The 18,103-nt window shown below is 39.2% G+C and overlaps 2 protein-coding genes across 2 annotated transcripts; one reads left to right on the top strand and one right to left on the bottom strand.

Moving 5' to 3' along the window:
* Positions 1–1,743: 1,743 nt before the first annotated feature.
* Positions 1,744–7,604, bottom strand: LOC126368294 (uncharacterized). The gene is made up of 3 exons (XM_050012190.1): positions 6,487–7,604; positions 1,806–2,030; positions 1,744–1,749 (listed from the first exon to the last, which is right to left on the bottom strand). Exons 1-3 carry the CDS (start codon positions 7,516–7,518, stop codon positions 1,744–1,746), a joined length of 1,263 nt encoding a protein of 420 aa, XP_049868147.1. The 5' UTR covers positions 7,519–7,604.
* Positions 2,042–6,459, top strand: LOC126368032 (uncharacterized). Its single transcript, XM_050011885.1, has 2 exons — positions 2,042–3,054; positions 6,361–6,459. Exons 1-2 carry the CDS (start codon positions 2,183–2,185, stop codon positions 6,371–6,373), a joined length of 885 nt encoding a protein of 294 aa, XP_049867842.1. The 5' UTR covers positions 2,042–2,182; the 3' UTR covers positions 6,374–6,459.
* Positions 7,605–18,103: the final 10,499 nt, after the last annotated feature.

The following is an 18,103-nucleotide window of genomic DNA, read 5'->3' as shown; positions in this document are numbered from 1 at the left end:
TCAATAGTTTTCTCAGCACTAATATGACTATGTTCGTCATGGAAAATACGCAATAAGCTGAGTCGATTTCCCTTAGGTACAAAACACAATAGTCTCGGCTCACCACCCACTGGGGTATATCGGTAGTACAGTATATCATTACGTTTAAGGTACCTAGTAGCATCTATTTGACCCTGATCTAAAGCTTCCATTAATCGTTTCGTTTCCTCATCCCCTGCCTGTGCTATTTGAGCCCAATTACGTGGCTTGTCAATATTATTTATACCACTGACCGTAGGATTACGGCTTAAGTAGTCTGCATGTGGCAACATGACACCCTTGCGATATTGGATGGTAAAATTAAAATCTTGTAGATACACCCACCACCTAGCCACGCGAGGCAACAAATCTTTTTTCTTTTGTGTAGCTTTTAATGCGTTACAATCAGTTACCACGGTGAAGGGTGTACCTATCAAGTAATGTCGAAAATGCCGTAATGACTTAACGACAGCAAGAGTCTCAAGCTCATAAGAATGATAACGAGCCTCGGACCCCTGGGTTACTTGGCTATAATAGGCCACTACCCGCCGACTACCATCCCTATGAACCTGTAACAATACCGCGCCATAACCTGCACTGCTCGCGTCTGTATGAATTTCCGTGGGTAATTCAGGATCGAAAATAGCGAGAATAGGCTCACTAGTAAGGAACTTAATGATCTCTTGACGCACTCGCTCCTGGTCGGGGCCCCAAACAAAGTTAGCATCCTTTCGGGTTAATCGAGCAATACACGCTGTTTTTGTGGAATATCCAGGAATGTATTTACGGAAATATCCCGCTAAGCCCAAAAATTGGCGGGTTTGTTTCACGTTACTTGGCACCGGGGAGTTAACTAACGCTTGAATCTTAGCTGCGGCTGGGCGGACGTTTCCATTCGAAATAATCCTTCCTAAATATTCGATTTCCTCACACAGAAATGTGCACTTACGTAAATTTATAGAAAATCCGGCTTTTGTGAGGGTAGCAAGTACTTCTTTTAAAGTTTGCAAACCCTCTTCTACTGAGGAATGAAGAATCAAGCAATCATCAATGTAAACCACTACTTTACCGGCATCGATAAACTCTCGGAGAGTATTACTAATTATCCGTTGATACACGATAGGCGCATTAGCTAGACCATATGGCATTTTAACGTATTCATAATGGCCTTCTGGTGTAACAAAGCCAGTTAAGGGAATTGATTCATCGTCTAAGCTTATTTGATGGAAGCCCGTTGCCATGTCGAGAGATGTAAACAATTTACTTTTACCTAACCGGTCAATATGGTCATCAATTATTGGCAACGGGTACCTGTCTTTTACGGTGATGCTATTAAGCGCTCGGAAATCGACACACATTCGGTCCGATCCATCCTTCTTTTTAACAAGGAGGACGGGACTCGAATATGGGGATTCAGAATCCCGTACGATACCTTTGGATTTCAGGTCTTGAACTATCTCACGAACCTTTAACTTCTCGTTAAGTGACATCCTATAGGGCCTATAACAAACGGGAGTTTGGCTATTCAAGGTAATATGCATTTGTCCGGTAGTAACAGTCGTTGCAGCGGTGCCAGAAATCATAAAATCCGAAAATTGCTCCAGAGTAGAGGTAAGACGTTGATAGTACTCACCAGTCAAAGATGTGTTTATTCCATCAATCGAGATTGGTTTGACCGCGGATACAGTAACCGGATTATATTCGTTAATCAAACGCTGCGAATCCCTAGTCCTGACAAATTTTATACCCTCTCTGTTCAAAACATCCGTCCCTATAATGAGTGGTGCGTTCATGTATTCATCAGGCACTATTAAGAGGTCCACCTCGATGGAAATGTCCTCCAGTTCGATAGTCACGGTAATATACGACGTGATAGTGATAGGTGAGGCACTAACTCCTTTTATTTCGCGATATGTAAATTTGTGAGCACACGAGAGATGTTTAACTACAGATGACGAAATAAGTGATGCGTTTATAGCCCCACTATCAATCAATATGTCAACCGGTATGCCCTGTTGGTATATATGCATGCGCCGCCTCGCCGCCGTACCGATCAGCTGTACGCAGTAATAAACTAGCCTACTATTCAAACGGTCGTTTCATTCTAATACATAACAATTGACGACGAGGTGTTAAACGAATACCCACATTATTAAAGTAAAAGATGGCTTATGTCGGATTATTGCCTATTTTCGATTATAAAACATGTGAATGGGCGTTGTTTAAAGGCCGTTTAACGCAGTATTTAAAAGTGAATAACGTGAATGAAGAAAATAAGTGCGCGATCTTGATAACACACTTGTCCGATGACTCGTATAGGTTGGTGCGTAACCTTGCCTACCCAGATTCTGTGGATGAATATACTTATAAAAAGCTAGTCTTATTACTCGACAATCACTTCAAGCCCAAGAAGTGTACGTACGCGGATAGGGCGAAATTCTATGGAGCATCTAGGCATCCAGGCGAAAATCTAGGAGACTGGGCGGCACGACTTCGTGGTCTAGCAAGCTACTGCGAATTTGGATCTGCTCTGGATACGGTTTTGACCGATCGATTCATCCTCGGCTTGGGGCCAGGTCCCGAACGTGACAAGCTCTTTGAGCAAGGTCCTTCCATTCTCAAGATTGGGCAGGCATTAGAGATGGCAGAGCAGGCCGCCAGCGCGAGGGAGGCGAAGACGATGGTACTACCTAAGTTGGATTACAAAGAGGAGCCCATCTATCGAGCGTCGATGGGAACTGGTGGTGGGCGCGGCCTGAGCGCAGGCCAGGCGGGCGGCGGAACACACGCGCCACTTCGCGACCAGCGCACCGCTACTGGGGAGGGCTCACGATGTGCCGTATGCGGTTTGAAGAACCACTCGTCCAAGAATTGCCGATACAAAAACTATAAATGTCAAAATTGTGGTGTAAAGGGCCACTTAAAAAAGGTTTGCGGAAACAAAAATTCACGCGTTAATAACATAACGTGTGATGAACAAAGTGAAAGTGAGAATGAGGTTTTGTGTTGCCAGGAATGTCAAAATTTCAATTTAAGGTACGTTACGAATAAACCTTTAGAACTTAATCTTGTACTGGGAAAACGTGATATTACGATGGAGTTAGACTCGGGGTCGGGTACGTCAGTAATTTCAGAGCAGATGTATAGGGAATTATTTTCAGACTATAAGTTACAGTATTGTAACATTAGGATGTGTTTGTACAACGGACATAAAATCTCTCCGGAAGGGTATTTTAATATTGAGGCCACATTTAACAAGCAAAGTAAGAGGTTAAAAATCTTCGTCGTTAAAAATGGAGGCCCACCACTTCTTGGCCGCGATTTTATGTCCGCGTTTAATTTGGTCTTAACAACTAAAATAAATAGCATAAGTGATGTACATGATACTATAGATACATTATTGGAACAATATTCTGAATTGTGGTCTGACGAACTTGGCACATTTAATAGTTTTAAAATTAAATTACAGTTAAAAGAGGATGCTTATCCAAAGTTTTACAAGCCACGTAATGTACCTTTTGCTTTAAAAGATAAAGTGACAGCGGAATTGGATAGACTGGTAGGATTAGGTATATTGGTCCCAGTTAATCACTCTGATTATGCAACACCGATAGTTCCAGTTCTCAAAGAAAATGGGAAGGTAAGAATCGCTGGAGATTACTCAATTACACTAAATAAAGATTTAGTTATAGATAAATACCCCCTACCGAGGATCGAAGAAGTTTTTGCAAAACTTGGGGGCGGAAAATATTTTACTAAAATTGACTTAAAGAATGCGTACAATCAGTTTGTATTGGATGACTCATCACAAGATCTGACAACTATAAACACAATGAAGGGACTGTTCAAGTATACTCGTTTAGTATACGGTCTAGCTAACGCGCCAGCAATCTTTCAAAAATCAATGGAAACTATTTTAGCGGGACTCGAGGGTGTTAGTTGTTGGTTAGACGATATTTGCATTACAGGACCTGATGATGTTACCCATATGTCTCGGTTACGTGAAGTTTTACGCAGGTTGAGTGGGGCCGGATTACGGTTACGAAAGGAAAAATGCGAATTTTTCAAGAAAAGTGTAACTTATCTCGGTTACGTAATCGACGAAGCAGGGCTACATACTTGTCCCGACAAGGTAAGGGCTATTATCGACGCGCCGGAGCCAACAAACGTAACGGAGATAAAAAGATTTGTCGGTGTAGTTAATTACTACAGGAATTTCATTCCAAACGCGTCGGTTATAATGAGTCCGTTGTATGACTTACTTCGCGCCGACGTTAATTGGGAGTGGGGTGAGCGCCAGCGGAGCGCGGTGGCGGCCGTGAAGCGCGAGTTGTCATCGGAGCGCGTGCTGACTCATTTCACGCCGGGCGCGCAGCTGGTGCTGGAAGTGGATGCGGGGCCGGCCGGCCTCGGCGCAGTACTCTCGCAGCAGGCACCTGACGGTATCTTGCGTCCGCTGGCATTCGCGTCCAGGTCGTTGACGGCGAGCGAACGAAATTATAGCCAGATCCATAAAGAAGCCACGGCCGTTATATTTGGCGTTAAACGCTTTCATCAATATTTATTTGGAGTGCAAACACCTTTTATACTAAAAACAGATCATAGGCCATTGTTGACTATTTTCGGGAAAAAGAACGGAATTTCTGTAACTGCCGCTTTACGTTTACAAAGATACGCAATTATTCTTTCTGCGTATAATTATACGGTTCAATATATAACCAGTAAAAACAACGTGATTGCAGATTATTTTTCCAGAGCGCCGCTGCCGTCAATGGACAACGAGAGCGAACGAGATAGTGGTCATTCTTTTCTTTTCCTTGACGCAAATATTAAACCAGTTTCCTATGACGACATAAAACAGGCTACCGCTAGCGATAAGGTGTTATGTACGGTGATTAAATATATGAGTCACGGTTGGCCGCGCAAAATAAGTTGCGCTTCAATAAAATCTTACTATCATTGTAAATTAGATTTAGAATTTCATGAGGGTTGTTTGTTTAGAGGGCATAGGGTGGTAATCCCGGAAATTTTCAGGGAGCGTATGTTAGAGGAGTTGCACTCGGCACATTTTGGCATCGTTAAGACCAAAAGCGCGGCACGCGGACGTATGTGGTGGCCGGGCATCGACGGCGACATCGAGCGCTGGGTGGCATCGTGCGGCGCCTGCGCAGCCTTGCGGGCCGCGCCGCCTCGCGCTTCCCCCGCGCCCTGGCCGCGCCCGCCGCGCGCATGGTACCGACTGCATATTGATTACCTATCTATTGGGTCGAGCGTATACCTAATCATTATCGTTGCTTATAGCAAATGGTTAGAATGTCTGTATATGGATCGAGGCACGAGTACGCAAGCTTTAATTACACAACTAAAAAAAGTATTCTCAAGTTTTGGTATACCAATTCAAATTGTCTCAGATAATGACATTAAAATTTGTTCCTCCGAATTCCATGAATTTTGTTCCAATAATGGTATACAATATTTAAACTCGCCAATCTATCACCCATCGAGCAACGGCCAAGCAGAAAATTCAGTAAAAACGTGTAAGAAAATGATCAAATGCATTATGTCGGGTGATAATTGTAATACTATTTCACAACAGAAACGAGACGAACTTTTACTGGGTTTCCTGTTTGATTATAGGAATAACGTCCATTGCACCACTGGCTGTACACCGGCTAAATTAATGTTTGGGAGGGATTTGAGATCCCGATTAGATTTAATTTTACCGATTAAAATAAATAAAACAGGTGTGCAGCAGGGGGAGCAAGGGACGAGTGATAGGTGCTTTGATGTTGGTGACGTTGTATGGGCAAAATGGTTTGTGGCAAGAAAGGGTAACTGGTCTAAGGGTAAGATTGTAAAAAAAATAGGCAATCGAATGTATGAAATATATTTCATTGATCATAATGTTATCAAAGTAAGGCATATAGACCAAATAATTAGAAAGGCTGAAATGGTGGATAATAGCTTGAACAAAACAAGACCAAGCACTTCTTTGAGCCAGCCGCCTATGTCAACACCGTCAATGTCAACCACTACGACCTCAGAGGTGTCACAACCTATCATTGCCGAAAATGAGGGTCAAGTGTCTGAGGACCAAAGAAACGCGAGAGAGGTTTTTGAGGATGCGGTAGAAGATACAGTAGAGGATGACTGCAATGAGGTATTATCAAATAATCCAGGAAGTTTGCGGGAGGCTACGCCTGTCGTTGCTTCACGTGACGTACAACCAATTACTGACAGTGTCGGGACACCCAAACGTTTTTTAAGGCCAAGAAATGTTATAGACTATAAGAAATACTTTTAATTTGCATTAGTGTAATGTATCTAAACTGTTGTCGACAGGTTTACAAATTAATGCGGGAGGAATGGTATATATGCATGCGCCGCCTCGCCGCCGTACCGATCAGCTGTACGCAGTAATAAACTAGCCTACTATTCAAACGGTCGTTTCATTCTAATACATAACACCTGTACTATTCCTACCACAATATCTTTGGATTGATGTGGATTGACGGTGGAACAAAAATTTACATTTGTTTGCTTGTTGGCGTCCGACCGTTGTTTTGCGAAACAAACACTTATATGATGCCCGTCCTTCTTACAGTAAGCGCATACCACATTAGAACTCGATTTTGGAGTATTCGAAGATTTGTTTAATTCGGTCGAGGGACCCGCGCGAGATTGATCAATTTTACGTTTTTTCGTACATTCCACTTGTTTATGACCGGTTTCTCCGCATATATAACATTTGACAGGGACGTGTGGCTTTGCAAATGGGCGCTTTAAATTGTTATTCGGTTTATTATTAAAATTTAATTGATTACCGTAACCAACGGGACGAGAATTTTGTCTATCTTTCGAGGGTAATTTAATAAAAGTAGCCAAATAATTTACCAAATCATTTGGTAGTAAATTCGCGTTTACAGCCGAAGCCTTAACATGAGGGTCCCTAATGCCACGGATCACTATAGACGATATCAGTTCGTCACTCAAACCCTTTACTATGCGTAATCGGAGCAACGAACGACGCGCATATTCTGCATACGTCTGATAATGATCCGAATCTGTTGACATGACTTCGTATAAAATACTTGCCATATCAACTCGCCTGGCACATAATGGCTTGAAATCATTTTTGAAATTGGTCCAGGAACGGTCATTAACCACCCACATGTCAAGCCAAACCCTGGCATCACCCTTCAAACAATTTCCGATTCTCGATACGCATTCGTAATCATCCCATCTATTGTTAAGTTTGGCCCTGTCAACTTCACCAAACCATACATCCACATCATGGATGCTGGGGTCGAAATTAGAAACGTAATACGAACGCGAGTTATCGGTTTTCAGCGAATGTATAGCCTCCACAATTTTTTCAGCAGTACCATCCATGGTTACAGCAGGTGGGGGAGCAGGCGTATTATCTACGACCGACCTATTCTCTAAAGCATTGAGCCGTGTCACTATGGTATCTATAGATCGTCGATACAGCCGCGACATTGAAGGAGTTGTAGATCGTGAACGAGTATTACGAACGCGACGACTACGGCTCTTATTTCGATCGCGTGATTTGCTACGAGATGGTCTTCCACGTGAACGTCTATCGCGCGAGCGCTCCTCACGTATTCGCCTGCCATCCGAACGAGATCTATCGCGAGGACGACTTCGCCTACCCATCGTGTTTACGAATAAAAAATATGAATTTTATAAAACAGAAATTTAGAAATCAACAACAATTAGCCGAAAAGATGTGAGCGTGAAGGTTTAATAGATCCCACTTCTGATTTTAGGAATTCAGAGTGGAAAATATTAAAAAAAATAGGTTTCAGTTACTAACAAAAGAATTTTAATAACAATTAATTAATTTAAAAATACGAAAACAAAAATAACTAACGAACAATACGAAACTACTAGCAAAACAATTCGATATATAAAGAGAAATAAGTAAGACAAATAACGCGCGGCGCAACACGTCCGTTCGGTACGAAGTCGAGTAAGCGAAAGAGGCGGCAGCGTGGAGGGGAATCGTATTTATGCAGACTGGTCACTGACGTCACCGTCCACCGGTACACTGACGGGGAAACTCGCTGATACTATTTTATTCATTTTATGATTATTATTATTTTATTTTGTTTTTAATGTGTAATGAATGATGCCAAATGAATTATTCTACTAGTAGAATGTAACCTAGATTATATATGACATGTAATACGAACTATTACGAATAAATGAATATGAATATGAAGGTAAGAGAGAAACCACTGCCCTATTTTCCCTAAAAAAGTAGCATGGAGAGAGCTACACCGACAGGAGCGTGGCTCTTAAATTAGTGACGAACCATTACTATTACTAGATGGTACCATTTCAGTTTCTGCAATAAATAACTAATCTTCCACACATTTTATTTCCGCGTCGTGACCATTCGTTTGAGTCCTTCATTATATTAAATTGTTTTCGTGGGAATCTCATCTGTTTTCGACACGACGTTTGCCCGTGCTTGTGTAGTCACCAATTAATTTGCTTTTAAGTAAATAAGATTTTCAAGTATAAGGAAAATGTTTAAAAAATAAATGAAAGAATGTAGATTTTCACATTAATTCGATGTCTTGAGAGATTAGAGGGAGTACGGGCTCTTATTTATTTATTAATGAGTATAAGTAAAGGGGAAGCTACGGGGGGTTAAAACGGCCACATCAAAGTAAGTCACCTCAAAAAGCAAATCAAAAAGTATAAGTGCCAGCTATCTTCCATTTGTACAGTATTATATTATATTCTTGAGATGTGCGGAGTTCTAATACAATTATTATCTATATATTTTATACAATTTAACAATGAGGTGAAAAAAGAAAGTAAAAATTATGGAAATTATTATAATAAATTTAAATAGTTCAAGCTACTTATGTGTAAGTATGTGAGTGTGTGAAGGTGTGTATGTGCGTGTGAGATATTAGTAAGATTATTAGTAATTACTTTTTGTCAACACACCAATTGGAACTAAAGAGTAAACGTTAATAGGTACTATCATCATCAACATCTTCCTAGCGTTATTGCGTTTTTACGGGGTCCGCTTACCTAACCTAAAGATTTGACAGGTCCGGTTTTGGTATTGGTTCGGTCCGGTCCGTCAATTGCTACTATAAGCTGTTTTAATACATCTATTCTGTTCTAGCAATTGTTTCTTGCGAAAAATGAGGTAAATAATATGTTTCAGTGATTAATCCTAACGGCAGTATACCTTGTAATTACATGGATAAGGAAAAGTTACTTTGAAGCTGCGTGACTCAAGTAAAGGTTCAGTGCAATAGCGCTAATAAATAAATGAATAAAATAAAAATCTATTTTGTTTTTTCGAAACGAAAATATTATAAAATATTAAATGTAAACAATATAGTGTTCGAATCTGAAATACCGTACAGTAAGTAGTTCAAAAACCTGCTGCAATTTGATGGTCTTCAAGCAAGTTATGATGGTAAATGTTTTACTGAATATGTAGTCTTTAAATAGGTATATTTATATATAAGAGTGTCATTTACTAATACTTACCAACACAAAGGCATAAATAAGTATTCAATGCAATCTCAAGTATGGTTTTAATATTGTGCAATATTAAAAGTGTTCTCTGCTTAATTGCGGTTCCACCCACCCCATTAATGAGTTTATGACGTAAATCTATGTATGTGAAAGGAATTGAATGGAACATGATTGGTGATGGCAGAATAACTTTCGTGCAGCACATTAACTATGTAGCACGAAATTTCAAATTTTGTGCAGCGCTAAATCATAATTACATTGCATTAAAATTATGTAATTACACATGTGTGGACAGAAACGATAAAAAACTTTTTTTTACACCTGACTTTTTGTAGGTTTGCCGTAGATGGCATAAACTACTTGACCGGACAAATGAAAAGCGCTAAGGGTTCTCAACCGGTATAAATTTTAACAGAACACACCTGAAAGAAGAAGAAAGTTTATTGAGTACATCAAACAAGTAACAATTATAAATAAGGTATTTCAGGAGCCAGTGTCTTCTAGATTGACATACTTCATAATTATTTGAGGCACAATAAATACACTTTTTATTTAATAAATACGGTTACTCAGTTTTCCGCGAACCTTGTCTCAGGGAGTCGTCTGACAGGATAATACATATTCTGTGCAAGAATCTATCCAACCTGATGGGCTGATAGCGACAAGTGGCGATCCTGAAGTGTTTGTTGTCGCGAATTGATTGGCCACATCTATGGCTAGAGTAATCGGTTCTTTAGGATGGTATGTTACGTCCTTCGGGCGCCGTTATTTTTCAGTACCTACTGTCCTTAAGCGGGATGTATTCGAAAGCCGCCCCGTTTAGGGACCGTACTGAAAAATATCGGTGCCCGATGTTATACTTGTAATGACGTATATTGATCGTAAATGGTGGTTTGAAATGGTACCCAGAGGATCTGACGTATACTTACTTGACTCTACTTCTTTGGTTGATTTAGAGAGCATTTTATTCACTTATGAACGAGAAAATTTATACTACTATGTACCTACTTATTTTTCTGAGTTATCTATCTTGAAGCTCAACCCGTCAGTATCGCGTATGGGTTAACCAATGTGTTCGTAGTAGCTCGTAACGTTGTATTTTGCTAGCTAATACATCCTGCTCGAGATGTACGAAAGTGGTACACAGACTGTCAATAAATTAGCCTTCAATTCTCTCACATTACACTGAATCCGGAATAAATGAGAAGTTGTTGCAGGTTGCTTTCGAATTACTTATGGGTCTGGCAACTCAGGGTTTATCGGAGTGAGTCTGAGTAAGTACTTACTTACTTAGGTACTTACCTATTTAGTTTTAAACAATATCAAGATGTTCTTCTCGTAGGAACATCATCAAAGTTGTGATATGTTTCCTCAATGAGAACGTATATTAGCCTAAGGGCCTACATACCCTAATATAGCGCTGTTGAATTGTACCGGATGATATTAAGGTTGGATAAGTAACAAAACAAAAGGTTGATTCACCATTCAAAGCTAGCTACGTATGTATGTGTTCACATGCAGAAGAGGAAATGAAATCACGTTACGGTGACAACGTCGCTTGTCTTGCATACACTAACGAACGGTTCCCGGCTGTGACTGTTCCACTGTGTACAATATTGTCTTATGAGAAGAAGTTGAATAAAACGGTCACATTGAAGCAGTTCATCTAAAAACAATATTGCAATTTGACATACAAAAGTAAGTGCGCTATGACAACAAATGTGAAAAAGAAGTGATTAATCATTATGGTCTTTTTAACCTCCCGTCGCCTTGTCGGCTTTTACTACAAGCCTGCGAAGATAACAGCCGTTTATCTAGAATGCTTTCCCACTAAGCTTGCGCTCCTCATTTACAAGCTGAAAAATTAAACACATACCTACCTCCCGCAGTTTCCCGCAGATCATTCAACTCGAGAATCTGACGATCCTGAACGCAAATTGTAGGAGATAAGAATTATTATAAGTTTGATTAACATAAATTATTCCCGACAGAGGAATTATTTAGAAAATTAGGGTAGTAATCCTTGGCTGGATAATATTTGTCGCGTTGTCTGTGTGGTTTTAATTCTTAGCAGAAATGGCATAAATTAATGAATCAACCCAATATCTTGCTGAAGGGGGAGCTTAGTATCACGGAAGGAAAAAAAGAGCTTTTGTTATTTTGAAATCGAAAAATAAGAATATAAGTAGGATAAGGGGTGTGGAAAATAAGTATTTACGTTATTGTTGAAATGAAAACATTCATTTTGGAGTTGACAAAAATAATCCTTTTATATTAAGGCTTTTTTACATGCCCTCTTAAGGACGAAACTGAAAAATATCCGCGGCCGCAGGATGTATAATATACGATTCCGACGACCGGATTCCTCTAGCCATAGAGGTGGCCAATCATCCTCAGGCCTGTTGTCTTAAATATTTATCTAGGATCTGCCTGATTTTCAAAGGATTGAAATATTGACTGCCCTCGATAGTGACTACTTCTTATATCTCAATAAAATAAATAATATATAATACAAATCTCTCAAGATATACCTACTAATAATTTAATTACGTAACCTACCTATCCATTATTTTTCTGCCAGTGGGGTTGCGTCTTTTCTAACATGATAGACAATTGTTATGGGCGAAGGCTTAACCATTGTCACCATTAGGTTCATTATATCTATCTTAGGACTTCGTATCAACAGTGGTTTCTGATTACTCGTGGTTCTGCCCACCCCATTTGGGATTACGAGCGTGATTTTTTCTTCTTCTAATAAACTGACATTTCAAGCAAACTGTAATGTCGGTTTATTCGTTAACAAAACTCGTTGACAAATAATTTCCACGGCCAGGCCCTTGAAGGGAAGCTTTCGGTTCTGTTTTGCCTCTTTTGATGTCACTGATTACATTTTATCCGTTCGCAAACGTTTGCGCACCAAATAAATAATACAAATATTTACTGACCTACTGAAAAACCAACTTTGTTTTGCCAGTTCACGGAATTTGACAAATATATAACACCTTTTTGCGCTTAAATTTTATTAGAAAAATATTTTTTGAAGTTTTTATTTTAATTAAATCTAGAATAAATGTATTTTATTAACATAACTTCTTCTATTACTCTAACTAAAATTATTATTTATTTTTAGTCTTAAAAAGAGATATTTGATTTTTTGTCCATATGCGTAGGTATCACAAAAGCCAGTCATTTTCCACTTACATTATGTATTGTCTCCTGCACTCTTTCACAGGAGTGTATCAATGACGTGTACGTGAATTATTAAGTTGACATGTTAACGGAGGTGATGATGAAAGTAATGATCTTCCCTGTACTAGAGACGCAAGTTTACGAAGTGAATAACAAGAATATAATAAACAGCCTATACAATATACTTCTCACTGCCGGGCACAGACCTCCTCTCAACGAACGGGACGGTAGGGATCATACTGCACGCCCTTATTAAGTATTTTAAATATTAAAAAATGATTTCGTTGCCTTATAGCGAAAACCACGTAAGTACTCAGCATCTTTCTGAAAATTCAGATGTGATTTTTTTGAACAAAAATTTGCAGATAAGCTAGTTTCAATCGACTGTGATCTTAGTTTTTATCCGGATAGAAATTAAACGAAATTACACGTTTATCCGGATAGGAATTAGACGTTTTGTTGATGAAAATAATTTTAGGATCTCCTTTTTCAAAAAGGCGCTCATGTGGTTTTTACCATGGTATAACAAAACAAAGTATGGTCAAAAATTACAGCTAACATTTCAAGGTTAGACGCGCTGACGTCATTTCACTCTCAGTTGCCATTTTCAAAAAAATATATTTAAGTTTTTTTTTAAGTTTTTAATTTACTTTGCCAGGCAATTTCGTATTTTAGTAAAAGATTAACTTATAGTTTTAATGTTTTTTTTATATATGAAACAAGTAATAGTAATTAAGTACGTTAATCAGTAATCCGCGTAATTGAAAATAATAAAATTCAACTCCTTGGAATGTTGGAGATAACAAATTAAATGTAATATTACGTCATCAGACGGCTAGCAATGGCGGCTTTCATAGTATTGAACATACTTTGTTTTGTTGTACCATGGCTTTTAACTTAGATTATTTCGCGCTTAATGCGAATACCGGTACTTACTGTAAAATGTAAAGACTAATAAAAACTAGTGTAGAGATAGATATTTAGTAGTGTGGCAACATATTTATTTTATACTGAGTTTCATATATACTTTCGGCGTGGACGAAAAGTTACGTAGCCTAGTTTTATAGGGAAATTATGTATGATGGCATGAAATTAGGAACAGCTGGTAGATATTTCCATATACCCGTGGAATATGGTAACCAACAGTAATTGGGTAGTTTTCTAGGTCAACGATAAATTATGAAATTCTGATTACTAAATAAAGACAGAACCAAAGAAACGTTTTCTTTTTTCTATTTAAGTAACTTATTTATGAATATTAATCACGAAAAATGTAATAATACGTGGTCGCAATAAAACATTTATATTTCTATTTCTAATAAGTGCGACATTTTGTCATGTTTTGTTATGACGTCACAGATTGCTTTTTTATACAAATTCCATAGTAATTTCGTTTTCTGGCGTTTAGTAAAAAGTAATTGATTTGATTAGTTGGAAACTACCCTATTGTATTAATTTTAGTACCTTTAGCTTATATTTTTTTCTATTGTGTGTGTGTTTCATCGAATCGGTGAAATCGTTTTCGATCGATTATATTGACGACCTCACTAATTCTTGTGTTCAGGGTTATTATTAAGCCATCAAAATGCCTAAGTAAAATGGTTAGCAGCTTAGGGCGCGGCGACGGTGCAACGGTCTGTAAGTGCACTTAAGTTGTCCTCCAATGCACGAAATCAACTTATGATGAGAGATCAATAGCAACAGTTTTACAAAGTGAGATTTCCTTAATGGTGAATGAACCCAGAAACTCCAGATCGTTAGGTTCACGATCTCTGACCATTAGATCATGGGTATATAATTAATCACAATAAAACCAATTAGAAGTAGAAAGCTACTGTCGCAAATTCGTCGTCGACGACCCTGTGGGGACCAATCCGTCGACTTCTTTCAGGTTTTGTCGCAATAATTATGTATTCTTCTTCTATCGTGTGGGTTGTGAGGTGGATTACCAACCACATCTACCCTGGTGCTAGGGTTACTATAGAGCCGCCAAAGGCCTCTGACATGACTCATGTAACGACTACGTACATACATCAGTAAGTAGTAAGCGGAACCAACGGCGTAACATCCGTTCCGGAGCACGGATCGTCTTACTTAGTTTCGGACAATGAGGTGATCAATCACAAAGTGATTTTTGTGATATGTTTCCACTGGGATTTGAACCCACGACCTCCGGATCGTGAGCCCAACGCTCAACTGGACCACGGAAGCCATTAATTATGTATAAATAATAGTGAAGACTATTTATAACTCACCAATCACCATTGATAAGAAAACAGGATTTTTTCTTTCTAAATCAGTAAAGCCGTCGTCCCAAGCCAACAGCCATGATTTATGCCGAATGATGATGAATGCTTATCAAGGTTGTCTGGTGAAAAGTATTGATTTCATAGTAAATTTTTAATTATTAACTGAAGTAGACACATGTGCTTTTAAATGAAACTAAACGCCTTTTGTTTCGGTGGTTCGAAACTACCTAAATTGTATAGCAACGGATAATGTCCCTAGAAGGGTGTTTTCATTTTTCATTTTCATTAGGGTTATTCACAAGTAATATTTTCAACGGTTGATATGGGTCGATTCTGTTCAGTATTGAAACCATGAAACCGCTTGCCGATTCTGAAATTATGTTTTAATTTTATATAAAATGGACCATTCATTGGTCAAAAGTGTGCTTAAATTCTTCTCTCATATCGGTTGTGAGGGCAATGACCTATGTCATTAACTCTGTTTCTAGGTTACTATTAATATAATATAACATTTTTTTTTTCTGTAGCCTAGTTAGTGTCCCACTGCTGGGCAAAGGCCTCCCCCTTCTTTCTCCAACCCTCCCTGTCTTGGGCTTCGCTCTGCCAAGTGTGTCGGAAGGCGTCCAGCTCGTCCCTCCACCATCGTCGTGGTCTGCCTCATCGTCGACGACCCTGTGGGGACCAATCCGATGTAATTTTGGCCCACTTTTCCGGGTGCATACGGCAGACATGCCCGCCCATTTCCACTTCAGTTTAGCAGATTTTTCTCCAACATCTGCTATTTGAGTTCTGAAGCGCAGTGTCATGTTTCTAACGCGATCGATCAGTTTAACACCTAACATACTGCGCTCCATAGCTCGCTGGCAAACCTTGAGTTTGGACTTTTGATGTTTGGTCAAGGACCATGTTTGCGCACCATAGGTGAGGATGGGCAATATGCACATGTCAATGAGTTTCCGCTTGAGACATATCGGGAGGTCACCTTTCATTAGCTCCTTCATGGACCAGAAACTCTTCCAGGCATTTTGAATGCGTCTTTCCACTTCTTTGTCCTGCCTGTTTTCGAAGGACGTTATCTGACCCAGGTAGATATACTCGTCAACATAGTGCAATATTTGCCCACCCAGCTCTATTTTTAACTTGGTGCTGTTGGTCATAATTTGTGTTTTTCTTCGATTCATCTTAAGTCCAACCTCAAGACTCGCCTCGTTTAGCTCGTCCAGCATAATCTCGAGCTCTTTGGCTGAAATGGAGAACAGGACGATGTCATCTGCAAATCTTAGGTTGGTGAGTTTTTTGCCGCCCACGTCTATGCCCTTAGACATCCAGGTTGGTTGCAGTTTTCGGAAAATTTCCTCCAAGGTGGCGGTTAATAGTTTAGGGGATAACGGGTCGCCTTGTTTCACTCCTCTATTGACCTTGAACGGAGACCCAGTGTCTTGTAGCTTTATGGCGGCTGTGCTATTGTTATAAATAATGTTGAGGAGTTTGACATAAGTTGGGTCAATGTTTTGATTGAGCATGGCGGAAAATATCGCCGCATGTGAGACACTGTCAAACGCCTTAGCGTAGTCGACAAAGGCCAGGTAAAGGGGAAGATGGTATTCAGAAAACTTTTCTATTATTTTATAAATGTTTTATAAATATGGGATATTAGGCTTATAGGTCTGTAATTACCGAGATCTTGTTTGTCTCCCTTTTTATGCAGCAATATGATATTGGAGTGGCACATTTTAGTTGGTAATTTTCCGGAAAACAAAATCGAGTTGAAAAGGTTAGCAAGGTGTGGAACCAAAGTAAATCGACCTATTCTTAGGGCTTCTGTTGTTACTCCGTCTTCTCCGGTACTTTTATTATATTTTAATTGTTCTAAAGCTGTTTCGACTTCATGGTAACTGAAAGGTGGAATTCCATCTGAGCAGCTATAGTCGATAGGTGAGTGATCTTTGTGCTGGTCAGAGTAAAGTTCTTTATAATAATCTGTGCAAATGTTTACTATTACGTTTCTATTGTTATGTGATTTGTTGTCTTTGTCTTTCAATCTTGTAATCCAAGTTTTCCCTTTTGAGAGTCCCTGTCTGGCTACTCGGAGTGATTTCTTTGTTTCCAGAGCTGTTTGTACTGAGTTTGTGTTATACTGTCTAAGGTCTCTTCTAATATTTCTTTTAACGTTTCTATCGAATTCTTTGTATTGTTGTGTATTAACTGGAAATTCTTGTCTTTTTTCTATTAATTTCAAAGTGTCTGTTGTTAGTTTGTTGTCCTTTTTTCTTTGTGTTTTTATACGTTTACTAGCAATTCTGATACTGTTGATGATGTTGTCGTATTGTTCTTGAATGTTGTCTTCCGTGGAATCTAGTAAACTGAACTGATTATGTAATTCGATGTTGAAATGGTCTGAATCGTGTATGGACACGTCTCTATTGATTTTCTTAATCTTGCTTCTTAATATAACATTAAAAGCCTATATACGTCCCACTATTGGGCACAGGTCTCCTCTCAATCAAACGGAGGAGTATGGATCATATTCCACCACGCTCCTCCACTGCGGGTTGGTGGAGGTGTTTTTATGTATTTTGACAGAACGCGGTGATTTAGTTGGTTTCATATATTGGCACCGATCGACAAAACGATATAATTACATAATCAGAATCGATAAAATGACTCGCTGAGCACGTGCTAATCATTTATGATCCAAACATGAATTCGAAAACAATCGACAATCATTGGTTTAGGCCTGTGTTGTGTTGTTTAGGCAGAAATTCAAACAACCCTTTTAAAATAATTAAAGCACATAATAACGGGTTCTTACCGCGTTTAAATGGGGATATGAGACTCCCGATATTACTGGAGTCGGGCCCTAACCACTGGATCGAGTTTAACAATCCACAAATATTATCGACAGAACGTCATTACATCCCCAGACTCGTAAAAGAGGCTATTGAAATCAGAAAACATAAAAATTTCAACAGGGAAGACGGGTTCAAGTTGTCGAGTATGTGGAATCCAGTAGTAGGTGTTGTAAAAAGCTTGAAACGGCCTAATGTGGTGAAAAAACGTGAGGACACAGTGAGTGCGGTTTGTCGTAGTGAGTTTCGTGCGAGTTCAGATGGTTC

Source organism: Pectinophora gossypiella, chromosome 7 (assembly GCF_024362695.1).
Source record: "Pectinophora gossypiella chromosome 7, ilPecGoss1.1, whole genome shotgun sequence".
NCBI lineage: Eukaryota > Metazoa > Arthropoda > Insecta > Lepidoptera > Gelechiidae > Pectinophora > Pectinophora gossypiella.
This window is presented reverse-complemented; position numbering and strand designations above follow the sequence as displayed.

What these genes read in the sequence shown, in the direction of transcription:
- LOC126368032 (XM_050011885.1), top strand. Translation starts at nt 2,183, where the DNA reads ATGGCTTATGTCGGATTATTGCCTATTTTCGATTATAAAACATGTGAA.
- LOC126368294 (XM_050012190.1), bottom strand. Translation starts at nt 7,518, where the DNA reads ATGTCGCGGCTGTATCGACGATCTATAGATACCATAGTGACACGGCTC. An exon ending in TTGTGGTAGGAATAGTACAG is followed by an intron (nt 2,031 to 6,486) that starts GTGTTATGTATT and finishes ATATACCAACAG; the next exon opens with GGCATACCGGTTGACATATT.